The 19039-nt window shown below is 44.8% G+C and overlaps 1 protein-coding gene across 1 annotated transcript; it reads left to right on the top strand.

Annotated features, from left to right (window-relative positions):
* The first annotated feature begins 17244 nt into the window (after positions 1 to 17244).
* LOC138370843 (uncharacterized) lies at positions 17245 to 17910 on the top strand. Its single transcript, XM_069335453.1, has one exon. The coding sequence runs from the start codon at positions 17245 to 17247 to the stop codon at positions 17908 to 17910; it is 666 nt and encodes a 221-aa protein (XP_069191554.1).
* The last annotated feature ends 1129 nt before the right edge of the window (positions 17911 to 19039 follow it).

The raw sequence follows: 19039 nt of genomic DNA, 5'->3' as shown, positions 1-19039 counted from the left end.
TAGAGAAAAGGGTTGCTTTATCATTTCATAAGAAAAACATTATAGTAAATATATTAATTCAGGAAAACTTGGCTTATTAGGCAAATCGGGCCTTGAATAGTAGGCTGAGAAGTGAGTTCTGGCTACTAGGTACGACATATATATATATATATATATATATATATATATATATATATATATATATATATATATATATATATATATATATATATATATATATATGCAGAATAACCACATATGAAAAATAGAAAATAGCATTTTCTATTTTTCATATGTGGTTATTCTGCATACTTGGATCAGTGTTTTTGTGATCATTGTTGCATATATATATATATATATATATATGTTGTTTCATGAGCCGTCGAAAAGAAGTTCCTGTAAAACCTGTAAAGCTTCCTATTAGACTGTTTTACAGGAACTTCTTTTCGACGGCTCATAAAACGGAGGGAAGTGTCCTGAAAGATATTATTATTAGGAACGTTATCCCTACAGACAAAAATCAGAAAATACAATTGAAAATTTACTACAAAAACAAGAAAACGACCAACCTACTCGTGAAGAACTCTCCAGACACCAAACAGAACACCTTGAAGGAAACCAACGTCGTCTATGCCTTCACATGCCCACTTGGGGACTGTCAGCCCCAATGAACTCAGTATATAGGCAAGACAACAACGTCTCTTTCTAGGGGATTAACAATGCATAAACAACAGGGCTCCATCAAGGAACATATAACCTCCTCTCACAACCAGACCATCACCAGAGAAATCTTAACAAGCAACACAGAAATCATCGATAGATACAGCGATAGCAGGAGACTCGACATCAGCGAGGCACTACACATCAAAAAGTCAACAGCCATATAACACATAACTATATTCTACCCACTTCAAGACCCCGAACCAACATATAGAAACAGCAAGAGCAATATATATAGCAATATAGAAACAGCACATGTGCAATATACCCATTGTTTCGTGTTTTGTCTTTTGTCAAATATTTCTGTCTCTATTTTCTCTTAGTTTTAAGCATTGTTTTATCCATTCTATTATTCTACTTTTATTCCATGTGCCTGTAAGTTCCTCGCCAGTCTTTCATATGGGACCTTATCAAAGGCTTTAGCAAGATCAATGTGTACTGCCCCCACCGGAAGTCCTTTGTCTAAGAAGGCGGTTATCATATAAAAAATGTGAGCAGGTTACTAAGGCAAGAACTGTTGCTTACAAGCCCTTGTTGAGTTGATGTCCCAAGATTGTTCGCTGTAAGATGATGGATGATTCCTATCCTTAGGATTCTCTCCGTGAGCTTAAAGATGTGCGAGATCAAGATGTACTGGAGTACAGACCCAAGACGATGTACAGAGCCAAGAAATGGTTGGGCACGTTTTCTTTTATCTAATACGACTGTTCACCTAGCAGTAAGTATATGCCCCGGAGTTAGTCAACTGCTGTTGAGTGCATCGTGGGGGGTGGGGTGGAGGTCAATAGTTCGACCTTGTTGGAGCCTCGATACGAGCTTAACTTGTATATATACAAAGGCTGCCTGTCCCTCGACTAAAAGAATTATTAATTACGTGAACAGTTTGAATAAGTACAACAAATAAATATTTAAGAATACCCTGTTAAAACGTTTTCTTCAAAAATAAAATCATAGAAAATATCATTCTAACAAAAATACAGGGATGACTCAACTCTATTTACATATACAAACCCTTGTTCCTAAATGTTAAACCTGATCTGAAACTCTTCCTTGATAGATATAATAGAACCAATGAGCTCCACATAAGGAATAAATATGTATTTGATATCCCCAGAGTCTGACTAAATCTGTGCAAACACTCCATATACAAATAAAAGGACCTAGTCTATGGAAGAATTTTATCATTTGTGCTTCAAACTCCCATGTATCTTGTGCTACCCAAGTTCCAAGGACCCTAGAGCAGGCAAGGATATGGAAGGCAGGAGCGAGGATGCAGAAATCTGTGGTTTGTTGATAGTGTTGCATTCTCATGGTTGCTCGCTGTCACGAGGTTGGCCTTCCAGAGCAAGCAGCTGGCAATTGAAGGCAGTCGATGGTGGGTGTTGCTAGTATTTTTTCATTCATGGGTCTTCATTCTTCTTTACTGTACATTCTTCAATCTTCAATCACTCTTCTATTTTCTACATCTGCTTCCTTGTAGATTTCAGCGAACTTGGATCGCTGTACTTCTTGGGAATAGTGGAAGTCGTGGCCCTCTTACTTCTCGTTGACATCGCTGTGCTGTCGCTCGTGGTGATGTCCAGTAGGAAGTCATCAGGTGTGTAGTGAACCTCCCGCTGAGGAGGGGGTGGTGCTCCCACTGTTACATCTTCATCTGACGAATCAGTTGAATCAATAGCTGCGGCGGTGTTCCTTGGAGGTTGAGTTGCTGTGGCTCAGCAACGCATGTGCGTTGCTGAGCCACAGTAACCTTCCCCTGTCTCCCAGTCCTCCCCACCATTCCTCCCTCCCCCATTCCCTAATTCTCCCCATCATTCCCCACTCCCCCGTCCCCTCGTCCTCCCCGCCATTCCCGTCCTTTTGTCCTCCCCACTATCCAGCACTCCAACATCCCATCGTCCTAACCATTCCCCACTCCACCGTCCCCTCGACCTACCCACCATTCCCCTCCTGTCCCCTCGTCCTCCCGACCATTCCCCACTCCCCCATCCCTTTATCCTCCCCACCATCCACCCCTCCAGTGTCTCATGGTCTTCCTAACCATTCCCTACTCCACCGTCCTCTCATCCTCCCTATCATCTCCCACTCCCCCATCCCCTCGTCCTCCCTACAATTCCCCTCTCCCCCGTCCCCTTGCCCACACCACCATTCTCCACTCCCCTGTCCCCTCGCCCTTCCAACTCCCTCGTCCGATGCATTCCCAAATGATTTGATGTTCCCATCAGAAAATGGGAACATCAAATGATCTTATGTTCCCATCACTGAAATATAAAAAAAACAGTTGTAAAAACGAAATGAAAAACAAATGAAAAAATATAAAAATAAACTATACTCATGAAATGAACGGTATGGTAAACAATACAGCTCAATTCCACCCAGTGTCACATAAAATAATTAAATCAAAATGAAAATAAATCGAAATCTTTGAAAAATCAATTTGTCAATGCAATCGGAAACGTTGAAATGGAATTGTGACATATTTAGTATAGCGTGTGTTGCTATTACGTGCAACAGATGGCGCTGTTTTTCAAAAAAAAACATGTTTTTACCTGTCACAGGTGTGGCATCTATATGGTAGGTATATGAAAACACGCGCGTATTCGAATGGAACATTGTGTGAAAATTTCAAAGCAATCGGTGAAGAACTTTCGGAAATTAGCGATTTTGAACAAACGAACTTTTACAATTTTATTTATATAGATTGTGTTTTAGATTATTTATATAGATTGTGATTTATATAGATTGTGATTTATATAGATTGTGATTTATATAGATTGTGATTTATATAGATTGTGTTGTGACGTGTTGTAGGCGCCGCAGCGAATACCTGGCAACTGTAATTTGCTCTTAAAAAGTCAAACAAAGTAAATAAATGCTGCCTTGTCTTTGCGGTGTGAAGGTTGTAGGATTAATTATATAAACAACAAAAATGAACAATTAAACACCTCACTGTAACTTCAATCATAACAACAAAATAATTCCTGAAACAATACTTGGCTAAAACATCAGAAATTAATTAATTACATTACTGGAAGAATAATAATGGTGCATTAAATTATTAATTACTCTATTAACAAGAAAAACAATGATGACTGAACTATTATTTACACGAGTCCACACGACCACCGTCACAGACCCACCACTCCTGTGCCAGGTAAGTCCACTACGGGCTCACCATAGCCCGTGCTACTTGCCCCGCTCCTGTGCCAGGTAAGTCCACTACGGGCTCACCATAGCCCGTGCTACTTGCCCCGCTCCTGTGCCAGGTAAGTCCACTACGGGATCACCATAGCCCGTGCTACTTGCCCCGCTCCTGTGCCAGGTAAGTCCACTACGGGCTCACCATAGCCCGTGCTACTTGCCCCGCTCCTGTGCCAGGTAAGTCCACTACGGGCTCACCATAGCCCGTGCTACTTGCCCCGCTCCTGTGCCAGGTAAGTCCACTACGGGCTCACCATAGCCCGTGCTACTTGCCCCGCTCCTGTGCCAGGTAAGTCCACTACGGGCTCACCATAGCCCGTGCTACTTGCCCCGCTCCTGTGCCAGGTAAGTCCACTACGGGCTCACCATAGCCCGTGCTACTTGCCCCGCTCCTGTGCCAGGTAAGTCCACTACGGGATCACCATAGCCCGTGCTACTTGCCCCGCTCCTGTGCCAGGTAAGTCCACTACGGGCTCACCATAGCCCGTGCTACTTGCCCCGCTCCTGTGCCAGGTAAGTCCACTACGGGCTCACCATAGCCCGTGCTACTTGCCCCGCTCCTGTGCCAGGTAAGTCCACTACGGGCTCACCATAGCCCGTGCTACTTGCCCCACTCCTGTGCCAGGTAAGTCCACTACGGGCTCACCATAGCCCGTGCTACTTGGAACTTTTGTTCCAAGTAGCGAATCTTAAAGAACAACAAACAATTGTAATAACTATGTAGTTCACACGACTCCCGTTTGGTGCTCCGAAAACATGTGTAGGAAACATTATAATATTTGCTCCTTCTCGCCCAGACAATATCTTGCCTTTTTCTTCGGAAGATCTGGAAAATCACTTTCCACTTCAACTGAATGTTTAGAACTGTTTTGTAGCGCCGAGCCACAAAAGTGATCCTGACCGTGTGGGCTTCATGTCGTGGCTCGCTGGTGTCACGGTACCCGCCCTCGGGCGAGGCTCGTCCAAGCTGCGGCCGACCCCCAACGCTGACCAGGTAGGTTGGGACAGTTTGACTTAGGTATTTGTTATTGTCTTTAAGCCTAGGAAGAGCTATGACTGGATTAATATGTACACACATAAATCACAATAGCGTGATGCATCAAATGAACAAATCCACAAGGGCCGTGACGAGGATTCGAACCTACGTCCGAGAGCATCCCAGACGCTGCCTTAATCGACTGAGCTACGACATGGTAAAAGAATTGCAACCTGAAATTCTACTGAATTTATTTGAATCCTGCAGCCTCTCCGAGACACAAACCAGGATTTGTGTCTCGGAGAGGCTGCAGGATCCAAGTAAATTCAGTAGAATTTCTGGGTGCAATTCTTTTACCATGTCGTAGCTCAGTCGATTAAGGCAGCGTCTGGGATGCTCCCGGACGTAGGTTCGAATCCTCGTCACGGCCCTTGTGGATTTGTTCATTGGATTAATATGTGTTTGGTTCGGTAAGGTTGCTGTGTACTGTTTTGTGCTCGAGTTACGGTCAGTAAGGGGGGGGCGGGGATTGGTTTTAATAGTGAATACCACGTGAAGGAAGGAAGGAAGGAAGGAAGGAAGGAAGGAAGGAAGGAAGGAAGGAAGGAAGGAAGGAAGGAAGGAAGGAAGGAAGGAAGGAACAATACCCAAGAGCAACACCGAAGCAATGTCATCCACATTGAATTAAAGTTGACAACATGGAACTAACGCCACGTAATGTATCCACCGGGTTAATGACGCGGTCAAGGTCTCTACTGAAGGCTGGCCATTGACCTCTGAACGTCTCCCAACGATCAAATAATTTAATCAGTGTGTGTGTGAAGACTCTCCAAGAGGTCACTCACACGCCGGGAGCCTCTACAGCCCTCTCACTGATAGTTCACCTCATCACCACTCAGTGTAATCACCACTCAGTGTAATCACCACTCAGTGTAATCACCACTCAGTGTAATCCTTCTCCACAGTGGTAGTCGACTGTTACATCACCAGAACTACTGGTCCATCTACAGCTGTACGCTCCAGGTCGACTTCCTTCCCCACTATGACAAATCGACCTCCTCTGCGACAATGGCGATTCGTCTAATCAGTTTAAACGGAGAAAGTAGATTGTTATATCTATCATGTTGATAGTCGCCCCCTACAAGACTTAAGAGATTACAGACGTCTGTAATCTCTCTCATCTTCCTGAACATGTTTCATGGTCTAACCGACTTCCTCCGCTCCATTATGTCATTTAGGATGACAAAGCAGAAGTCGCTTGCTCCAATGGGCATCTCATACTCTAAATTTTCAATGTCTGCCACACTAACTGGCCTTGTATGTATGTATGTATGTATACATTTCTCTTCTAACGCAAAATATATCAGATCAAGGGCTGTTATAGGAGGGTCGGGGCCGGCCCCACTGTCGCTCTTTAAGGCTGACAATTACTCTTCTAATCCTATTTAATTGATTTTTAATCTCATTCAGTTCACCTGTTTTCACACGACTGTTTCAGTCATTCTGCTCGATGAGTTTTCTCTCATGTTTCTTATCAGGTGTTATCAGTGGGGAATAAAAGTGTTGATAAAGAGCATCTGTTATCTAACACTAGCCAGTGAAGACCCTCAAGCGTTGTCTTATCGTGGTTCATATACGTGCTTATAATCACGTTGAGAGCTGGAGTAACGGTACTACAGTGTAAGCTTGGGTACAGTGATCTTACTAAGCATTCTGATATTATTTTGTAAGCTTGACTTCCGCGATGCTATTTGTTTCACTCGAGTACGGGGGGGAGAAGTACCAAAAGCAGCAGCAGCAGTAGTAATAATAGTAATAGGCGTTGACCAGACCACACACTAGAATGTGAAGGGACGACGACGTTTCGGTCCGTCCTGGACCACTCTCAAGTCGATCTACTTGAGCATGGTCCAGGACGAACCGAAACGTCGTCGAACCTTCACCTTCTAGTGTGTGGTCTGGTCAACATACTTTAGCCACGTTATTGTGACTCATCGCCTGCAATAGTAATAGGCATTTTCATTTAAAACAAAGTAGTATTTTTACAGTTGTCTGTTATAAATAACTTGTTCCCTGTTCATGATTTGTGAAGAAAAAAAAATTACTGGATGAATTGTGATTCTTTCAACATTTCAATCATGTGAAAGCACTGCTTATACGGATATTTTTGGCGCCATTCGAAAGATAATTTTCTTTCTGATAATGACAATGTCTGCGTGCTGGGGTGTCTTAGTGACTTGCTGATAATGACAATGTCTGCGTGCTGGGGTGTCTCAGTGACTTGCTGATAATGACAATGTCTGCGTGCTGGGGTGTCTCAGTGACTTGCTGATAATGACAATGTCTGCGTGCTGGGGTGTCTCAGTGACTTGCTGATAATGACAATGTCTGCGTGCTGGGGTGTCTTAGTGACTTGCTGATAATGACAATGTCTGCGTGCTGGGGTGTCTTAGTGACTTGCTGATAATGACAATGTCTGCGTGCTGGGGTGTCTCAGTGACTTGCTGATAATGACAATGTCTGCGTGCTGGGGTGTCTCAGTGACTTGCTGATAATGACAATGTCTGCGTGCTGGGGTGTCTCAGTGACTTGCTGATAATGACAATGTCTGCGTGCTGGGGTGTCTTAGTGACTTGCTGATAATGACAATGTCTGCGTGCTGGGGTGTCTTAGTGACTTGTGTAATTATTGAACTTGTTATGTAATCTTTCCCGATTATAAATGTGCTACATTTATGAATAAAGTCTTTGATGTGTGTGTGTGTGTAGGTCAGGTCTCATCTGTCTGTCTGGCTGGCTGGCTGGCTGGCTGGCTGTCTGTCTGTCTGTCTGTCTGTCTGTCTGTCTGGCTGGCTGGCTGGCAGGCTGTCTGGCTGGCTGTCTGTCTGTCTGTTTGGCTGGCTGTCTGTCTGTCTGTCTGTCTGTCTGTCTGTCTGTCTGTCTGTCTGTCTGTCTGGCTGGCTGGCTGTCTGTCTGTCTGTCTGTCTGGCTGGCTGGCTGGTTGGCTGTCTGGCTGGCTGGCTGTCTGTCTGGCTGGCTGGCTGGCTGGCTGTCTGGCTGGTTGTCTGTCTGGCTGGCTGGCTGGCTGTCTGTCTGTCTGTCTGGCTGGCTGTCTGTCTGGCTGTCTGTCTGGCTGGCTGCCTGTCTGGCCGGCTGTCTGTCTGTCTGTCTGTCTGGCTGGCTGGCTGTCTGGCTGGCTGGCTGTCTGTCTGGCTGTCTGTCTGGCTGGCTGGCTGTCTGTCTGTCTGGCTGTCTGTCTGTCTGGCTGGCTGGCTGGCTGTCTGGCTGGCTGGCTGGCTGTCTGTCTGGCTGGCTGTCTGTCTGGCTGGCTGTCTGGCTGTCTGGCTGTCTGGCTGTCTGTCTCTCTCAGTATACAGGCAGCAGACACGTCTGTATAACTGTCTCAGGCATTGCAAGACGAACCCACTTTTTAGGCTGCCCTTATCACAGGTGCGGGAGCGGCCATCACCTGGCTTGCGTGCAACAGTTTGACTGCAGCTGTCGGCCTTTCACTCGACTGGTTCACATTCCAGCGCCTGCAGCGGTCCACATAAATGGCTTTTGCTGGACGTAACTTGTTTTTCTTCTCTTTTTCTCATTCGTCGCAAAATGCGAGACACCGCCATGTCCAAAATACGTCTCGGAACTTTCGTGTGCAAGTGGACCCACGCTAGGACGGGTCGGGGAGAGAAGCCGCGGTCAGGATTCACGAAGCGTTTACACAACTATAAACGAAACCTGTATATCTTTCCTCAATTACTTTTCGACGTCCGAAGCGCTAATGAGATTGTATATGACGATGATTACCTTGAATTGCGATGTTTCGAAGTTCGTTAACAATCGACTTGAGAATGGTCCAGGACGGACCGAAACGTCGTCGTCCCTTCAACTTCTAGTGTGTGGTCTGGTCAACATACTTCAGCCACGTTATTGTGACTCATCGCCTGCAAGTTCGTTAACCTTTTCGTAGAGGCAGAGTGCGTTCCGTAGGTCACGTATCGTCAGTGAGGTGGAGTACCCCAGCCACCGTCCCGGTCGCTCTAATACCCTGTTCCGTTACCTGGGGGCCAGATTCACGAAACAGTTACGCAAGCACCATTTGGTCACCAATGACGGGAGACATCTCCCGTCACGCAGGGTGCAGTCGCGCCTCCACAGATCTCCAGTATCATCTTTTGATACTGGTAATGGCTCAAGAGGGCCACCACTTACGGGCTATTCATGCCCGTGCCACCTCTTGGGTGGCTTAATCTTCATCAATCAATCAGTTACGCAAGCACTTACGAACGTGTATATCTTTCCTCAATCTTTGACGGCTTTGGTTACATTTATTAAACAGTTTACAAGCATGAAAACTTCCCATTCAACTGTTATTGTTACAAACAGCCTCCTGGTGCTTCGGAGCTCATTAACTGTTTAATAATTGTAAACATAGCCGCCAAAGATTGAGTAAAGATGTACAGGTTCGTAAGTGCTTGCGTAACTGCTTCTGGTGGATCTGGCCCCCTGGTCCGGTGGTCGTTAACTCTCAACCACGCAGTTAGCTGACGAGCCTCGTCAAGCAACTATTCTCTATATTCTGGTTATCTTATATTTCTACGTTTTTAAAACAACTAACTTGCAATAAGTATTACTTATTTAATAATAAGTAAATAAACGACTTATTTACAACCCGTTGTAATGCTCACTCATTCATTCGTAAACATCAATCATCTCGCTCCTGTGTGTTTCTTATGAGTGTAAAGTGAGCTTTTTAATCTCTTCCAATTTACGGGCTATTCATGCCCGTGCCACCTCTTGGGTGACTTAATCTTTATCAACCAATGTCTTCCAATGCACTACGGGCTCACCATAGCCCGTGCTACTTGCCCCGCTGCTGTGCCAGGTAAGTCCACTACGGGCTCACCATAGCCCGTGCTACTTGCCCCGCTCCTGTGCCAGGTAAGTCCACTACGGGCTCACCATAGCCCGTGCTACTTGCCCCGCTCCTGTGCCAGGTAAGTCCACTACGGGCTCACCATAGCCCGTGCTACTTGCCCCGCTCCTGTGCCAGGTAAGTCCACTACGGGCTCACCATAGCCCGTGCTACTTGCCCCGCTCCTGTGCCAGGTAAGTCCACTACGGGCTCACCATAGCCCGTGCTACTTGCCCCGCTCCTGTGCCAGGTAAGTCCACTACGGGCTCACCATAGCCCGTGCTACTTGCCCCGCTCCTGTGCCAGGTAAATCCACTACGGGCTCACCATAGCCCGTGCTACTTGCCCCGCTCCTGTGCCAGGTAAGTCCACTACGGGCTCACCATAGCCCGTGCTACTTGCCCCGCTCCTGTGCCAGGTAAGTCCACTACGGGCTCACCATAGCCCGTGCTACTTGCCCCGCTCCTGTGCCAGGTAAGTCCACTACGGGCTCACCATAGCCCGTGCTACTTGCCCCGCTCCTGTGTCAGGTAAGTCCACTACGGGCTCACCATAGCCCGTGCTACTTGCCCCGCTCCTGTGCCAGCTAAGTTACGGGCTCACCATAGCCCGTGCTACTTGCCCCGCTCCTGTGCCAGCTAAGTTACGGGCTCACCATAGCCCGTGCTACTTGCCCCGCTCCTGTGCCAGCTAAGTTACGGGCTCACCATAGCCCGTGCTACTTGGCGCGTGTTCCGAGTAGCTGAATCTATAACAACAACAACTCGTCCAATGGGGGGGAAGGGAGGGGAATTATCAGGGGAAAGAGCCAAGCTATTACTACTTGGAAGAGCTTCGTCCAATGGAAGATTTACCAGTCTTACAGAAGTTTTGCTCTGGGAAGACAACAGTGGTTGATGGTAGTGGAGGTCAGGAGGAGGGCAGCCTGCCTGTGTTAGGAGGGCAGCCTGCCTGTGTTAGGAGGGCAGCCTGCCTGTGTTAGGAGGGCAGCCTGCCTGTGTTAGGAGGGCAGCCTGCCTGTGTTAGGAGGGCAGCCTGCCTGTGTTAGGAGGGCAGCCTGCCTGTGTTAGGAGGGCAGCCTGCCTGCGTTAGGAGGGCAGCCTGCCTGTGTTAGGAGGGCAGCCTGCCTGCGTTAGGAGGGCAGCCTGCCCGCGTTAGGAGAGCAGCCTGCCCGCGTTAGGAGTGCAGCCTGCCCGCGTTAGGAGGGCAGCCTGCCTGTGTTAGGAGGGCAGCCTGCCTGTGTTAGGAGGGCAGCCTGCCTGTGTTAGGAGGGCAGCCTGCTCGCGTTAGGAGGGCAGCCTGCCCGCGTTAGGAGAGCAGCCTGCCCGCGTTAGGAGGGCAGCCTGCCTGTGTTAGGAGGGCAGCCTGCCTGTGTTAGGAGGGCAGCCTGTGTTAGGAGGGCAGCCTGCCTGTGTTAGGAGGGCAGCCTGTGTTAGGAGGGCAGCCTGCCTGTGTTAGGAGGGCAGCCTGCCTGCGTTAGGAGGGCAGCCTGCCTGCGTTAGGAGGGCAGCCTGCCTACGTTAGGAGGGCAGCCTGCCTGTGTTAGGAGGGCAGCCTGCCTGCGTTAGAACGTCAGCCTGCCCGCGTTAGGAGAGCAGCCTGCCCGCGTTAGAACGTCAACCTGCCCGCGTTAGAACGTCAGCCTGGCCGCGTTAGAACGTCAGCCTGCCCGCGTTAGAACGTCAACCTGCCTGCGTTAGAACGTCAACCTGCCTGCGTTAGAACGTCAACCTGCCTGCGTTAGAACGTCAACCTGCCTGCGTTAGAACGTCAACCTGCCCGCGTTAGAACGTCAGCCTGCCTGCGTTAGAACGTCAACCTGCCTGCGTTAGAACGTCAGCCTGCCCGCGTTAGGAGAGCAGCCTGCCCGCGTTAGAACGTCAACCTGCCCGCGTTAGAACGTCAGCCTGGCCGCGTTAGAACGTCAGCCTGCCCGCGTTAGAACGTCAACCTGCCTGCGTTAGAACGTCAACCTGCCTGCGTTAGAACGTCAACCTGCCTGCGTTAGAACGTCAACCTGCCTGCGTTAGAACGTCAGCCTGCCTGCGTTAGAACGTCAACCTGCCTGCGTTAGAACGTCAGCCTGCCTGCGTTAGAACGTCAGCCTGCCCGCGTTCACTCTAACACTTCAGGAGCGTATAATAGTCACTATAATATCTGTCGTTACTGTGAAGGAACCTCGACTTCCTGATAATCGACCCTCAGTTGAGAGATTGACAACACTTGTCAATCTCTCAACTGAGAGATTGACAGCTTGTCAATCTCTCAACTGAGAGATTGACAGCTTGTCAATCTCTCAACTGAGAGATTGACAGCTTGTCAATATCTCAACTGAGAGATTGACAGCTTGTCAATCTCTCAACTGAGAGATTGACAGCTTGTCAATCTCTCAACTGAGAGATTGACAGCTTGTCAATCTGCTTGTTTGAATGATTGGCAACACTCGGGGCCGCCTTGGTTCGATTCCTTGAAGGGTAATTTGCTTTTATACTTGAAAAATTGGCTCTGGGACAATTCATATCTTTACATATTTGGCAGAAATGTCATATTAAAAGCTAACTATCAAAACAAGGAACTTATGCTGAACAGGATTACAATCCTTAACATTAGGTATATAAAACTTACACTAATTATAAAAACGACAACACCAATATTTTCTCTGGAACACGATCAGACAGTCGGTTTACAACCAGGTCACCAATCACTCATCAGTGAAGAGGGGAGAGCAGCTAGGGATTAGTGCCCAGTCGTTCCTCCTCCTCGTGGAGGCCTGAAACCTGTTATGAAAGCCCGACACTGCAGGCCAGTTACATCATGATAGCCGGAGCTCAGGCATGACATCACCCGCCATTAGTATGCTTTTGAAGCATACTTTTGAAGCATACTTTTGAAGCATACTTTTGAAGCATACTTTTGAAGCATACTTTGGAAACATACTTTTGAAGCATACTTTTGAAGCATACTTTTGAAGCATACTTTTGGAGCATACTTTTGAAACATTTGAAACATACTTTTGAAACATACTTTTGAAGCATACTTTTGAAACAAGTTTTTTTCCGATGTCAACATCTATGCCAGAGCATTATGTCCATAGAGAAGCTGTAGATTATATTGATTAGTCTTTACGACCAAGATGGCGGCGCTGCTGCCTGCACACACACACACACACACACACATGGTCCAACAAATGGCTACTAGAGTTTAACTTAAGAAAGTGTAAAATGAAAATAGGCGCAGGGAGCAAGAGGCCAAACAGTTGTGAGATGAAATCCTTCAGGAAACAGGAAGAGAGACAGACCTGGTGGTTAATGTCATGCCAGATCTGTCTCCTGAAGCCCACATCAAAAGGATACCATTAGCGGCATATGCAAAGCTGGCAAATATATAAATTCCCTTCAGAAACTTGTGTAAGTAATTATTCAGAACGTTGTATACCACATATGTCAGACCAACACTGGAGTATGCGGCTCCAACCTGGAATTCCATCCTAGTCAAACACAAATAATAAACATAAGATCATTATAAGCCTACGAATAGTTTGTCTTATGTTCATTATTTTTCAGGACACAGATACAATGTGAAACAATAATTTTTTTCCTCTATGTATCTAAGAGCTCTTTGAGGTGTTAGTCCAGAATTCTTGGATGAAGAATTTAAGAATATTGATTCTATTGGTCTCAACCTTTGTTATTCACTCAGTTTTTGGGGGGAAGTTTGCCTTAGGAAACCACATCGTACATATTATAATAATATGTACAGTGAGAAAATTCGCCCAAAAATGTATTATGTTTACCATATTTTCTGGGTTCGAAAATATTGTCAGGTCCTTGAAACCTTTTGATATACTTGTCTTGTTTAATTATAAAAAAATACTGTTGAAAAACTATTAGATAGAAACAGTCCTCATAGTGATAACTGTGTCATTTACAAAATACCTTGTAAAGACTGTAATAGGTTCTATGTTGGGCGAATATCCAAAGATTTGAAATCTAGAATTTTGCAACATTAAAACTCTGTAAGACATGACCACTTACTTAATGCTTCGTTTCTTCTTTTGTCAGAAAGTTCTCACCAAATTGCTTGCGAGATGGCTTCTTCAATAACAAATTGTAAATCATTTTCAATAGAAACATTGTTGAACCTGCTTTAATACAGATTACAAAATCATGTAATTTGAACATTAGCAGTGGCTTGTATAATTTAGATCCATGTTTGATTGATCAGTTAAAAGGCAATTTGAGTGGGATCATTGATATACATTTATCTCACTGATACCTTATTAATATCCTTTTATCTCATTAAAGACATTGTTTCTCACCTCCTTTCTGCCTGTATATCCACACCACAATCAAATTTTAAATTTACGGGCTATTCATGCCCGTGCCACCTCTTGGCTGGCTTAATTATATATATATATATATATATATATATATATATATATATATATATATATATATATATATATATATATATATATATATATGCAATAATGATCACAAAAACACTGATCCAAGTATGCAGAATAACCACATGTGAAAAATAGAAAATGCTTAACGCGTTTTCGGCTAATTCCCCTTCATCAGAGCAAAGTAGAATGAAGATGATCATTCGTCTTCATTCTACTTTGCTCTGATGAAGGCGAATTAGCCGAAAACGCGTTAAGCATTTTCTATTTTTCACATGTGGTTATTCTGCATAATATATATATATATATATATATATATATATATATATATATATATATATATATATATATATATATATTCAAGTATAATCTCCACACTAACAACCACATTGTTATCACTCGAGTGTGAGGCAAAAAAATAAATAGAATTCTTTATATGAATGTAAATTTCTCCTAACCACAAATTGCTTCCAAATTATTGTTTAATGTATTTCTCGAGGCGCGAGATATTTGGGCCACCTGGAGGGTGTAGTACTTGTGTCTTTACTCTGGTCACACTCACAAGTGTATGTGCTCAAGTGTATGTGCTTTCACGACTGTGTCATCCACGGTTGGCACTGTGCCTTGTTACCATGTGGGAGGCAGGTGGTAACGACATGATAGTTCCCGTTACATTCTAACACATCATCCAAGGTGGCATTTCAGTGTCACAAACGTAGTTTAGTTACAGTAACTCCTGTAACCTTCAAACCTGCTCACATTTTTTTTGGGGGGAAATGATAACCAGGTATTCAGACAATAGACTGTCAGTACTCCTAGTATATGTGGTCTTTTTTGGGACACTTTTGACAAGGTATCACATGAACAATTGGTAGGGACATTACAGGCACATGGAATAAATGGTAGAATACCAGAATGGATCCACTCCACACCAGGCCAACACCAGAGCGCAACTTATAGTCTTCTGAGACTGATAGATGCCTACTACTACTACTACTACTACTACTACAAGAATGGATAAAACAATGGTTAAAACAAAAATAAAACAAAGAGTCGTGCTAAATGGGAATGAATCTGACTGGATAAATGTGGTAAGTGGGGTACCACAGGGGTCCATTTTGGGGCCAACCCTTTTTGTCTTATTCATCAATGACATAAATGAGAATATTACAAACCACATCATCACATTTGCAAATGACAGAAAGATTTATGGTAAAGTTGGAAGTGAAAAATGATCCTAAGGCCTTACAAAGATCAACAGGAGCCCCAGAAATGGTCAGGAGACTGGCAAATACTTTTTAAGGTCGAAAATGGAAGACCTTCCATGTTGGGCATAACAATAACCACAACAAACAACTCAGCAGCAGCACCTTGCAGCACTTTGTTGCCGAACAGGACCTTGGAGTCACAACCCATCAAGTCAGAGTCAGTTATTAAGATCTATCAACCTCAGGGGAGTTATTAAGGTCTAACAACCTCAGGAGAGCTATTAAGGTCTCTCAACCTCAGGAGAGTTATTAAGGTCTCTCAACCTCAGGAGAGTTATTAAGGTCTATCAACCTCAGGAGAGTTATTAAGGTCTATCAACCTCAGGAGAGTTATTAAGGTCTATCAACCTCAGGAGAGTTATTAAGGTCTATCAACCTCAGGAGAGTTATTAAGGTCTATCAACCTCAGGAGAGTTATTAAGGTCTATCAACCTCAGGAGAGTTATTAAGGTCTATCAACCTCAGGAGAGTTATTAAGGTCTATCAACCTCAGGAGAGCTATTAAGGTCTATCAACCTCAGGAGAGTTATTAAGGTCTATCAACCTCAGGAGAGCTATTAAGGTCTATCAACCTCAGGAGAGTTATTAAGGTCTATCAACCTCAGGAGAGCTATTAAGGTCTATCAAGCTCAGGAGAGTTATTAAGGTCTATCAACCTCAGGAGAGCTATTAAGGTCTATCAAGCTCAGGAGAGTTATTAAGGTCTATCAACCTCAGGAGAGCTATTAAGGTCTATCAACCTCAGGAGAGTTATTAAGGTCTATCAACCTCAGGAGAGCTATTAAGGTCTATCAACCTCAGGAGAGTTATTAAGGTCTATCAACCTCAGGAGAGTTATTAAGATCTATCAACCTCAGGGGAGTTATTAAGGTCTATCAACCTTAGGAGAGCTATTAAAACCCGTTAATCACTGGAGGGTTATTAAGGCCACTATTATAATTTGATGTTGAAGTAGCAAGTTTACTGTAGCACTGAACATGATCTACAACTGAGGTAAACTCACCCAGAAGCAAGGTACACTCTACGGTACACTACTGTCACCACTATCCTTACCTAAAACATACACACATACAAAACATACGTAAAACATACACAACAATCAATGTCCTTAAATACAACGTAAATAAATAGTTATACCAGTTGTTTCTCACATATTCTTGACTCGCGGAGCACATTAGAGAAATCTATTCAAAAATCTCTACCACCTTTTGAAGAAAAAAAAAGGCATATTTTTTTAATTTTCTCGGGATGTTCTTACAGAAAGCGACGCTTCACTAAGCTGGAGACCGCAGTCGTCGCCACACACTCTCTGGTCGCCTAAGTCAGGTCTAAACATCTGACACACACACAAGTGAATCTGCACTTGTATTCATTAAAAGCTTAAATAAAAAAAATAGACAAAATCGGTTTCGAAACTGTGCTTCCGTTTTCTTGATCAGGATTTTCATCCTTTGATTATCTGTTTATTTGTCAAAAGTGTGGCTGGAAATTCAGATTTCTAGAGGAAAAGTGGCAATAGTTGTTTTTTAAGGAGAATTGGTGTTTCATTTTTTGCAAAGGTGTGTATGGAGCCCGAAACCCAGGTGTGTATGGAGCCCGAAACCCAGGTGTGTATGGAGCCCGAAACCCAGGTGTGTATGGAGCCCGAAACCCAGGTGTGTATGGAGCCCGAAACCCAGGTGTGTATGGAGCCCGAAACCCAGGTGTGTATGGAGCCCGAAACCCAGGTGTGTATGGAGCCCGAAACCCAGGTGTGTATGGAGCCCGAAACCCAGGTGTGTATGGAGTCCAACTTCCAGGTGTGTATTGATTCCAACGTCCAGGTGTGTATGGAGTCCAACTTCCAGGTGTGTATTGATTCCAACGTCCAGGTGTGTATGGAGTCCAACTTCCAGGTGTGTATGGAGTCCAACTTCCAGGTGTGTATTGATTCCAACGTCCAGGTGTGTATGGAGTCCAACTTCCAGGTGTGTATTGATTCCAACGTCCAGGTGTGTATGGAGTCCAACTTCCAGGTGTGTATGGAGTCCAACTTCCAGGTGTGTATTGATTCCAACGTCCAGGTGTGTATGGAGTCCAACTTCCAGGTGTGTATTGATTCCAACGTCCAGGTGTGTATGGAGTCCAACTTCCAGGTGTGTATGGAGTCCAACTTCCAGGTGTGTATGGAGTCCAACTTCCAGGTGTGTATGGAGTCCAACTTCCAGGTGTGTATGGAGTCCAACTTCCAGGTGTGTATGGAGTCCAACTTCCAGGTGTGTATGGAGTCCAACTTCCAGGTGTGTATGGAGTCCAACTTCCAGGTGTGTATGGAGTCCAACTTCCAGGTGTGTATGGAGTTGGACGGCCAGGTGTGTATTCAGAGTCCAAAGTCTAGGAATTCAGAACCCCACACTGAGGTCTGCAATCTATGCAAACGATGCATCATTGCCACACTTATACTGTAAGGTCACTCGTTAGCGTAAACCTGTTTATATTCATTTTTTTTTTGGCAGCGTCTGTGGGATGGGAAATCTGTTTCCGGGAACCGCCTCCCCCACCACCCACGGGCACCACGCCCACAGACAACGCCACGCCCACACAGTCAGCTAGATGGTAAAAACATTACTTTCACTGGACTGACGCTCTCTGAGATGAGCTAAGATGTCGCTTGAGCACCTCAACTGAACCATCAACTGCCCGAAACACTTCGTGTGTTAGTGGCTTAACAAGAACGTAAGAACACCGATATTATGCAGGCGATGAGCCACAATAACGTGGCTAAAGTATGTTGACCAGACCACACACTAGAAGGTGAAGGGACGACGACGTTTCGGTCCGTCCTGGACCATTCGACGACGGAAACGTCGTCGTCCCTTCACCTTCTAGTTTGTGGTCTGGTCAACACCGATATTATGTACTCTTACGACCCAATGAATCTTCTTATATATAATTAAATAAACGTTTGTGTTAACGTGTGTTTAACCAAATCAAGAACTTTAGTCGCAACTTGTTTACATTTATAATTTCGTTTACAAAAATTGGAGAAGATTATTTACATAAGAGAAAGTCAATAATATACTGTGGAATCATCATTATATGTTGTATAATCTAGACGCAGGTTTAAAGTTAGAAGTTTGATTTGTCTATGATTTCTATAATCACTCAGTTTTGCCATGATTTTAGTATTCATTTATAAAATAAGATACACACATCTTATTAAAGCGAAATTAAGTAAGCAAGATGCCTATTGATGAAAACAAGTCAGGTGTAGCACAACTGACTATTCACATCTGAGGAAACAACACAACTCACACACACACACATGACATTAGATGAAAGAGCTGACCTTTCAGTCCATCCTGGACTATTTATCAAGATTCGAAACGTCGTGAATTTGATGTGTAGACTCGGGTTGCTTATCTCAGCCAGGCTATCGTGTAGTTTCTCATTGTGGAAGCACAACAACTCCTGTTAACTACAGGCTGACTCAAACAAGCAGTACAGGCCACCCAGCTTGGTGATTCATACAAAGATGGTTTTTTGCTTTACCTCCCTCGAGTTCAAGGCGAAACCTGTTATTTGGCGAGTAGTTAA

Source organism: Procambarus clarkii, chromosome 33 (assembly GCF_040958095.1).
Source record: "Procambarus clarkii isolate CNS0578487 chromosome 33, FALCON_Pclarkii_2.0, whole genome shotgun sequence".
In the NCBI taxonomy this organism is placed as follows: domain Eukaryota; kingdom Metazoa; phylum Arthropoda; class Malacostraca; order Decapoda; family Cambaridae; genus Procambarus; species Procambarus clarkii.
Note: the sequence above shows the minus strand (reverse complement) of the source record. Positions and strands in the feature narration are given on the sequence as shown.

Bases quoted from the DNA above. Each gene is read 5' to 3' on its own strand.
- LOC138370843 (XM_069335453.1), top strand. From the start codon at position 17,245: ATGGAGTCCAACTTCCAGGTGTGTATTGATTCCAACGTCCAGGTGTGT.